The sequence below is a fragment of the Belonocnema kinseyi genome, chromosome 9, assembly GCF_010883055.1.
Source record: "Belonocnema kinseyi isolate 2016_QV_RU_SX_M_011 chromosome 9, B_treatae_v1, whole genome shotgun sequence".
NCBI lineage: Eukaryota > Metazoa > Arthropoda > Insecta > Hymenoptera > Cynipidae > Belonocnema > Belonocnema kinseyi.
Window position 1 is genome coordinate 8,781,172 of NC_046665.1, and position 10,391 is coordinate 8,791,562.

The window sequence follows — 10,391 nt, forward strand, 5'->3', positions numbered from 1 at the left end:
TAAAATCGCCCTAGACATATTTGGACCTTTACCAGAAACTCGAAAAGGTAATAAATACATATTGAGTATCCAAGACAGGTTAACAAGGTACACCGTCCTGTTGTCACTACAGTACGAAATATCAAACTCAATCATCGATGGACTTTTAGAACACTATATCTATATCTTTGGTGCACCTAAAACCATTTTATCTGATCAAGGACAAAACTTCCTATCTGAACTAATGCAGCAATTTGAAGAAGCACTTCGAATTCAACATATAAAAACAACAGCATTTCATCCTCAATCAAACGGTAATATTGAAAGAATGCACTCCACTTTAAAAAATCTAATTAAAATCTCAATAGCCGAAAATAATAATGAATGGGATGATAACCTAAAATTTATTAGTTTCGCAATAAATACTATGAAAAACACAACTTTAGGAACAACACCATTCGAAGCCACTTTTGGCAGAGAACCTAACATCCCATCTACAATAGTCCCATCAACCAACCTTACATACCAAGATTTTATCAAAAATGGAAACTGCAACACGACCGCAATATTACGAAAATGAGGGAGAGAATAGAATTAGAACAGGAAAAAACTAAAAAACGCTTAGACGAAGGAATAGTAATAACACACCCGATTTACAAACCAGGCGATAAAATAAAAATTAAAAACAATACTAAAACAAATAGACGAAGTAATAGGTCTAATAGATAATAACAATATCAGACTAAGGAATAAAGATAAAATTATTCGAATTCATATTGACCAAATAATGCCTTACTTTACAGATGAAGGTGTTATTATTAATCTGCGCAATAGTAACCGCTACTAAAGCGTATTACGTATTGGAAGAATTAAAGGGCAACGTTTATGTTGAAGAGGTAAAAAAGGTACATCTTTACCATAAAGAATGGAGACTAATTATATGGATTAATTTAACCACAACAGAACAAAGGCTAGAAGCAATAGATCATACCTTAATCCTAGCTCAACGAGCTTGCGGATTCTCATGTGCACCAAAAGAAGAATTTACTTGAATTTACTTGGGAATTTACTTGGGAAACAAAGGCGTAAAAGAGGATTAGCTAACTTCGTCGGCGATATCTCTAAAACATTATTTAGAACATTATCTGAATCTGATTTGACACAAATAAATTCTGAATTTGACAAATTACATACTGACAATAAAGCAATAGCATCAGTGTTATCAAATCGTACAAAAATTCTTAAATTAATATTAGATTCTTCGTTAACCGAATATTTATCAATAAAACAAGGTATAAAGGTATAAAGTTCAATTATTACAGTTGAAAATTAATAAATTTAATTAAGAGTTAAACAGTTTGGCTAAAGATTGGACTCAAAATTAATCAAGTTGTATGAAAAAATGTCTTTTTTATTTGAAAATTTAACTATTCCATTAAAAATCGAAGTAGCTTATTAAAAAATCTATTCTTTTTTGGTAGGAAGTGATCTTTTTCTCTGAAAGTTAATTTTTTGTTTAAAAATTCCTCTTTTCGGTTGAAAATTCAAGTATTCCAAATAAATATTGATCATTTTAGTCGAAAATTCATTTCTTGGGTTGAAAATATAACTACTTGGTTTAAACTTAAACTTTTTTGTCTAACATTCATGTTTTGGGTAGAAGATTCATTATTTAAAGTAAAAATTCATTTCTTTTGTTAAAATATGAGCTATTGCATTGAAAACTTGTTTTTTCTTTTGATAAAAAAGATTTTTTGTCCAAAATTGAACTATTTTGTTGAATGTTAATTTTGTTATTCTTAAAAGTTAGTTCTTTTTTGTGGAAGACATTTTTTTCAACTGAAAATTTAACTTATTTCAATTGAATATTCCATAGTTTTAGTTTAACATTCATCATTTTAGTTGAAAAATCACCAGTTAGGTTCAAATTTAAATATTTGTTTGAAAATCCGTATTTTTGGTTGAAAACTAATTTTTTTCAACGAAAAGTTTAACTATTCCAATTCTTGTTGAAAATTTAATTATTTTTTTTCAAAATTTATTCATTATTCAATTTGTTGCTCTGTTATATTGTAGCATGTTTAGAATGAACGTAATAAATTTAAATTAATGTTTGGGTTTGGCGGCAAATATTAATATGTTACTTTTAAATTACTAGGAAAATTAAAAAACTTTATCCGGAAAAATCGTGAAATGACTGGGAATTGAAAATCGCCCATTGAATTGCCACCCTGGTGAAGCAATTAATTTTTTGACAGTAAAACTCGTCCTGTGTTCTGTTTGACAAATCTGATCATCTCTTAGTCATTATTCTTTTCTGCGCATATGGAGAATTAAGGAAAGTCAGCACATAAATTTATATTGATTGTATAACTTGTCGAACGTTTTACAAATGTTAATTTTTTTTTTAATTTGCGTTTGAATTTTTATAATTCATGTTTTAGGGACTTTCGACGAAGGAGGGCTCTCTTCAAACGTTTAACGACGGTACTCACAATATAGTTTAGTCATTATTGGATGATCTAGATGTAATTGAGAATTCTGTAGGAGAATGCGCTCAGGTAATAAAATCAATGTTCGAAAAAATAGAAAGTGTCATGACAATGCTATATTGCTTAAGTGGAAAATGTCCTGATATTTTCTATGCCAATTTTTATCGTTAAATTGATCATTTTTAAAGAAATTTACCGTCAGGTTTAGGTGTTCAAAATTAATACAAATTAAACTTTTTAATTTCAATTCGAACCTTCCAGATCGTAAAATTAAAATTTAAAGAGAGTTAAAACAGGACAATTTTGTAACAATTATTGCATTTGAGAAAGACACGGTAATTTAACTCAACCAGAAAAACCCAGGAAATTTGATTTAGGATCGGCAATTATTTTATTCTGTCGAAAAATCTACTTTGTTTTACTTTATCTTCTTCTTAATGGTTAATCGTGAGTCAAGCGGTGATATAGAGAAAAAGATGATTGCTTCACGTTTTCGTATATCATACCATCGAAATGGTATGGGGGGGGGCGATTTGTTACGAAATGTTATGTGGGGGGAGGGGTCATCAACTGCGTTACGTAACGTCGATTTTATGATTTAATGCGAAAATCGATTCAAAAGTTAGAGCGACTTTTATTAGGTTTATGTTGGCAATGAGTTGTGTTGATATTGGCAGCGCTGCTTATGTGGTGCATTGTGAGAGAAACAAACGACTGCAGTTAATAAATAAATAAATATTTTATAAACTAATCATTCTAAGTTAAAAATTTTTAATGTAGAATACATCAGACAGTAATATTTGAATATTCTAGAAGTGATATTAGGATGCACACTGTTTGAAACGCTGTAAAATAGCAAAATCAAGCTTTGTTACCTTGTCAGGGGAGGGGGGTGTACGTTTTGTTACGTTGCGTTACAAGTGGGGGGAGGGGTCTAAAATTGTTTGAAAATTGCGTTACGTCATATGTGAACGGCCCCTATAGACCTCAGTTCTATAAAATGTAGCTGCAAGTCTCTACTGTGCAAAGGTAGCGAAATTCCCCGCGTCCTTTGCTCCCGGCCAAAGCATTTGGTTAATGTTTAACGGTTTTAACGTACGAAGTTTATTAGCGAGGAATATTAAAAATAATAATATTGAATCGGATTGAAGAAGGAATACGAGTAAGTATCTACAAAATTATTGTTTTCATTAACTTGTTGTTAAAATCTTCACGACTGCTTTTCTCTAAAACACCTTCAAGCGTAAACATTATTCAGGCGGTCCGAATCCATTTCAAATCAGACAGAGACTTGTAATCGCAGAATCTATCGAGGTCATAATTTTTTTTAGAGGAAATGAGGCGATAAGTATTTTTTTGATTTCCAAACAGAGTTTTTCCTAAAAAGTTATGCGTATTTGAATTTTGTGCATTGTTTAAAAAAAAAACATATTTTTTTCTTCAAACCTTTATAACTTTCGGCCTAACTGAGGTATTGATTATTTTCGCTTTGATTCTAATATCGTTTATCGTCTTCTTTCGAAATCCACAGGAAAATTGAAAACTGGTTCAAAATTAACAAAACGACATCGTTCGGACATATTTGCGACATTTTTACGACATCCTATGTCTCTGTCGTTTCCGTGACTTTAGGATATCGTGAAGACATCTTCAGAAAATACGACGTTTGTTGATATGGTAAAGACACGTTAACGACATGGACGTATGATATCGTAAAGTTGCCGTAACGATGTCGTAAAGGCGTTGCCAAATTTTGTGCCCAGTGGGAATATGATAACGTACAACCAGGTTCCGCACCTTTGTACGATTTTACTCTATTGTAATGCGATAATTACGATATATAGAGCAGGAATTATGATATATATTGCAATTCATGCGATATTGTTTTCTGCGTGTACTATGATAATGAATAAGATATCTTGCAAGTTGGATGCTTGCTAAATCACTTTTGCAGCCAGGAGATTTCTTTTATGTTGCAATAGAACTTTCTACTTTTTCTTCGAAACATTGATTTTTTATAGTTCAACGAAAAAATTCAAAAACTAAATGATTTACCCCGCATGATGCTGCTAAGATGCCTTCCTTATATCAGTAGAAACTTTTAAAAAATATGTATAAAAAATAAAAAAGGTAGGGGTTTTAAGAAATTTTTTTTATTATTATCTTCAAATTTTGAAAACATGCGAAAAAATATAATTTCTTTTTAAAAAACAACATATTTCGCCCTTGAGAGATTCTGCGATTTCAGGTTTAGGGCCCTAACGGATTTCGAGTGGATTCGGTCAGCGATGATTGTTATTCGTACTATACTAAAAAAAACCCGACGTTGATTACAGTTTGCTGGTAACCGCTATTAATAAGATCGCCAAGGTTTATAAATATATACTAAAGAGTTAGATTTAACTTGTACTTAGAATAAAAAATTGTTTCTTTAAAAGGTCATATTTTTAAACCAATTGATTTCTATATGACGAGGGGTCGATCACTCCAATATTCCTGATACATTCATTGAAAAATATGCCCATACACGTATTCTTTCATTATTCCTAGATATTCTTGGTATTCTTGATATTCTTTATAATCTCAAATATTTTTGATATTCCAACATATTCAGAAATATCCCTAAATGTTCAAAAATATTCTGACATATTCCTGAATTTTCCTTTGCGCTATATAAGTCTTTAAAGATTCCAAATTATTTGAAATACATTTAAAAAATTTCAAGAAAGTTCAAAAGAATTTATGTATTATTGTGCAATTCCAAATAATTTCAAGTGTTTAAAAGGATTTTAATGGATTTCGAAATAATGTAACGGGATTTAAAAATCCTTTATATTGAAAAATATTAAAGTTTATAAATGAATTTCCAAAGGTTTTAAGTAATGTTACAGAATTTTAAAAGATATTAGAAGAATTCCAAAAAGTAAAAGAATTTTAAAAAGATTTCAAAGAGATTTCAACTCATTGTCATGAGTTCAAGAAGTTTTAGTGATTTTAAGGCATCTTGTGACATTTCAATGGATTTAATATGGTTTAATCTTGAAATCTCTTGAAATCTTAGGAAATTTGTAGACATCCTTTCAAATCTATTAAATTTTTTAAAATATATATTGATTTTTTTTCACTCTTTTAAAATATCTTGAAATATTTTGGAATTTAGTTTAAATCTTGTTTAACTACATAAAATATTCAATAATAATTTGTCACATATCTAAAATCTTAGTACATATATTATTATAAGCGTAGCAATATTTTTTATAGAATGGGTCACAAACATTTGTAGACGGCCCTGCACAGCTGCAGGTTATATTTAAGCTATTTTTGTCATACTTCCAGCTAGGTTAGCCGAGAGGCTTTATGCGTTAGGAATGCGAAACTTATAGGGTAATAGTAAATAATTGTGTACTCAACATGTGAACAAATATCACAGTACAATAGTAATAATATGATAATACAAAAGATAAATTTTTTTGCGGCGAAAAATCGGTTATCATTTTATAGAACTGTTCTCTACAGCTTCGAAGAATTCTTCGATATAGACTGTATTTAAGCTAGAATTTTAGATTTTATTGGATTATTTTACGTTTTTCGTAACCTGCCTTTTAATGGAAATTAAGTCACCTTATACTTTAAATTTGATAGAACTTTGTAACACATTCCATTGAATAGTTCAAAAACAAAGGCGATTTTAACTTTTATTAAACTACCCATCGTATCCTCTACTATAGGATTAGTTCTATAAAATGTCATGGATATTCTTTTTCCGTGTAGAGCAGGCAAGTTTGTTTTCGTAAGTGGATATATTTGAGAAATAATTTCCCATTATATCTGTGCTTGGCTTTTTTGAAATTCGTTTCAAGTTTTGAACTAGAAATAATATTTTGAAATTATTGAAATGTAAGCTTTAAATGTTAAAAAGTAAGAAATCTTACATTAAAAACTTCCAAATGTAACCATTCTAAATTAAATGTGTTCAAACTTGTAAAAATTTTAATTACATGTTACAGTTTTCAAATGAACAATCTTTAAGAATCTTCACGGCTGATACTCTAAATTTTACATTTTTAAATATGTTTTTTAAATGCTATCAAAACTAGTGCAAGGCCTTGGAATTAATTTTTTTTCAAACGTACATTTCATAATTTAAAATGAGTACGAAGTTCAACTTTTACATGCAATTTACCTTATTCTCTTGTTAATCTTGTAATATTTTTCATTCTCCACTTGCGTTCTTTCCAAATAAGATTTGCCTTTCGTTTTTTATGATTATAACCATTTTTAAGGCCAGGTGAGCGTTAATTTATACTTTGTATGTACTTTTTCAAATTTCCCACTCGACATTTAATTTTTTGTGAACATCAGTTGCGCAAAAAAATGTCGATAAGATAGAAATCTGGCCTGGCGGCCCATGTAGGGAATTATCTGAGTTTAAATTTTAGTTTTAGATACTTCAAATTGCAGTTTATTTAATTTTAAAAGCTTTAAGACCTCTACAGTCTGAAATTTAAAATATTTTGCACTGTATTGATAAACTATGGACTTGATATAAAATTGAAGCATCAACATGAAGATCTTCCCACAACTTTAAGACTAAATTATGTATATGTTCTTTTTAGTATGAAGCAGAAGATGATGGCGACTTTTTCTTGGACGTCTTAGGTGACAGTGAAATGTTGATAAATGACATTGCAAATGAAACTGAAGATGTGGAAGTATCGCCAAAAAAGAATTATACTTCCCTAGACGATATGGCAAACAGCGAAAGCCTCAACATCCCAATAAAAAAATTGTAAACAGAAGTTTAGGAGAAGTAATCATTATGATTATAAAATACGCACTCGTACATGCATTATCTTTGACGCAAGTTTGCGATTTGTTCAACTTGATTAATTTTTTTTTCGACGAAGCTATCTTACCGGCAAGTAAATATTTAATCGACAAATTATTTTGTCCCCGAAGTTGCGTAAATTTATATGCAATTTACACTGAATGCCTAATCAATGTTAAAGATAACGATTATAAAGATTTTTTCGTTATTCTGAACGTTGCCGATCCTATTGCAAAATTAATAGAGTCAAACAGTGAATATTACAAATACTTCACAAATGAAAGAGTTCACGTGAAAGGTCAGATTCGGGATATATATGACGGAAAAAGATATCGCGATTTTTTAAAACAACTAAGTGAAGACGATAGAAAGCGATACGCTACAGTAACTTTCAATACAGACGAAGCACCTTTATTTAAAAGTTCCGCGTATTCTATTAGGCCTGTATTTTTAATGGTAAATGAATTACCTAGCGATGTTCGAACTAAAGACCTGATATTGGTAGGCCTATGGTTCGGAAAGGATAAACCAAATATGAATGCACTTTTTAGAGCCATTTGTGGAAACTGTGAACACCCTTTCAACAACAGGAATTGCATGCACTATAGATGGTGTCCCTTTTTTCATTAAGATTTTTGCTTTAATATGTTGTGTCGATTCAGTCGCTCAAGCACCGGTGCAAGGGTTCACACAGTTCAACGGTTCTTATGGTTGTAATCAGTGCCTTCACCCTGGTGAATGGGTTCTAAGTAATGATAATAATGCGCGTAGTGGGAGCATTAAATATCCATTGTTGAAGGCAGTGCCAAAAGAAAGAAATGCTGACGATACCGTAAAGCACATGATGAAAACAACATCAAGTAAAAAATCTTTTTTGGGAGTAAAAAGTCCGTCTCCTTTAACAAATTTATTGTTTTTTCATATCATTTTCGGTTGTGTACCTGAAAGCATGCATTGTGCTACCGGAGTAGCAAAACAGTTTGCAACGATGTTGTTTGGTAAGAAGAAAAAGCTGGATTACTTCCTAAACAAAAATTACTTGAAATTAATGCACTTTTAAAGAATATTAAAGCACCTTATCAGATTGTGAGACTAACTCGCTTATTGTCTGAAAAAGAATTTTGGACAGCACGGGAATTGGAGAATTGGATTTTATTTTATAGCCTACCAATTCTTCAAAAAATTTTACCACCAGAGTTGTTAATACATTGGGCTTTATTTGTGGAAGCAATGTACATACTACTAAAGGGAAATATTCAAACTTGGGAAGTTGATCTGGCTAAACGATTATTGCATGCGTTCGTAGTACGTACTGAAATATTGTACTCTAAAGTAGCCATGACATGTAACGTGAATTCGCTTATACATTTGGCCAGAAGTGTGTATGATTGGGGGCCTCTTTGGAGTCACAATGCATTTGCTTTCGAATCCGGAGATGGAGATTTACTAAAAGTTGTTCATGCTGCAAAGGGTGTTCGTAATCAAATATGTAGTAGCACTAGTTTGAAGTATAGCATGTTACTTTTAAAAGAACAAGTGGATTCTTGTTTAAATGTGAAAAGATTTCTTATAGAAACTGGTACAACCATGGTTCAAAAAACTTTGAAATTTTCCGAGCATAGATACTTTGGTTCAACATCAAACGTGAGTCAGTTCTGGGTGGAAAAATTGCAACTCTCATCAGAAAAAGCACTTTCATATAAGAAATTAGTTAAAGAAAGATGCTTATATATGTCATCAATAAAGAATAACAAACCTTCCGACAATACCTTTGCCCAGTTACGTGATGGTAGATATGCTAAGCTTAATTATTTTATTATCGACTCTGATCCTAAGAAAGAGTACACAATACTCGTAATTGAACACGTTCACACAATTTATTTCTTCCAAGAGAAATGTTGTATGTTGCGAAAAATTGTAAATAAATAAATAAATTGTAGATAAAGTAGAATTAGCTGTATTGCCTAATGATATTTTAAAAACATGTGTGCATATGAAGCTAAGTGAAAATGAATATTTGTGTGCTGTTCCGAACTTTCATTTTTATTTTTAAAAAATCATCAAAAAATCTTTCAAACAAATTTTTGAAAGAAACTGTGAAATTTAAACTATTTATTCTGGAATGAAACCAGTCCCAATGAAACTATGTTTCAGGCAATATTAATCTAGTTATAATAACCATCTCTTTATACAATTTTTTTAATTCGCCTGAGCACCAAAGTGAAAATTGTTATTTTTCTCAAAGACAAAATAATGTAGTCGCTGATATATTTTGAAAGTCCGTAGCTGAAAATTGAAAATGCAGTGATATCAATGTACGATGTTTGATAGGAAACCCAAAATATTTTCCACTAATATTTTAAAGTCAAATGATAACTCAAATTATATGATATAATTATATCATAAATATCATATTAACTGTAAATGGTTAAAGAGTTCAGGGATCAAAGGAAGAAACTTGAATTGGAAGTTGGCGAACTTTTCTTGGTGAATCGGCTGAACCGATTATTTAGGTTGGGTTAAATATCTTGGGGGAGGGGGGTTCTCCAGAAAATCTTTTTTATTTCTTTCTTTAAATTTTAGATACATAAAGAAAAGAAAAAGTTCATTCCTAAAAATATTATTTTGAATTTTTTTGCCAGGGATGTAAGATGACATTGAAGAGAAAAATATAATTTGCATACAGTAGAAGTCCGATAACTTGCCGTCCGATAAGTGTACACTCCCCTTACAACGTCATCACACGTATTGCACGTACACTAATTATGGTTCTCCCACTACGTGTGCTATTTTGCTCATGATTTACACCCATGATTTACGCATGCGCGCACCTAATATCGCGCTAATAGAGGGAGCATCCGATAAGTCCGCAATTCATGGAATTTTCCGCCCCCACAGCCCCGAAGTTGGAAAGTTATCGGACTTGTACGGTACTTCTTTTCATGTCTGTCGTTTTTCTCTAGAAAAATGAGAATATTTGATTGAACTAAAACAAATTCTACTGGCCCCAAATCTTATTCATATCGCATAAAACTCACAAACTGTATTAATATAATTAATATATATATATATATATATATAATTAAAAATTT

General features: G+C 30.8%; 1 protein-coding gene across 1 annotated transcript; it reads left to right on the forward strand.

Moving 5' to 3' along the window:
• The first annotated feature begins 2,484 nt into the window (after positions 1-2,484).
• Positions 2,485-9,228, forward strand: LOC117180408. The gene is made up of 2 exons (XM_033372909.1): positions 2,485-2,540; positions 7,088-9,228. Exon 2 carries the CDS (start codon positions 8,530-8,532, stop codon positions 9,226-9,228), a length of 699 nt encoding a protein of 232 aa, XP_033228800.1. The 5' UTR covers positions 2,485-2,540; positions 7,088-8,529.
• The last annotated feature ends 1,163 nt before the right edge of the window (positions 9,229-10,391 follow it).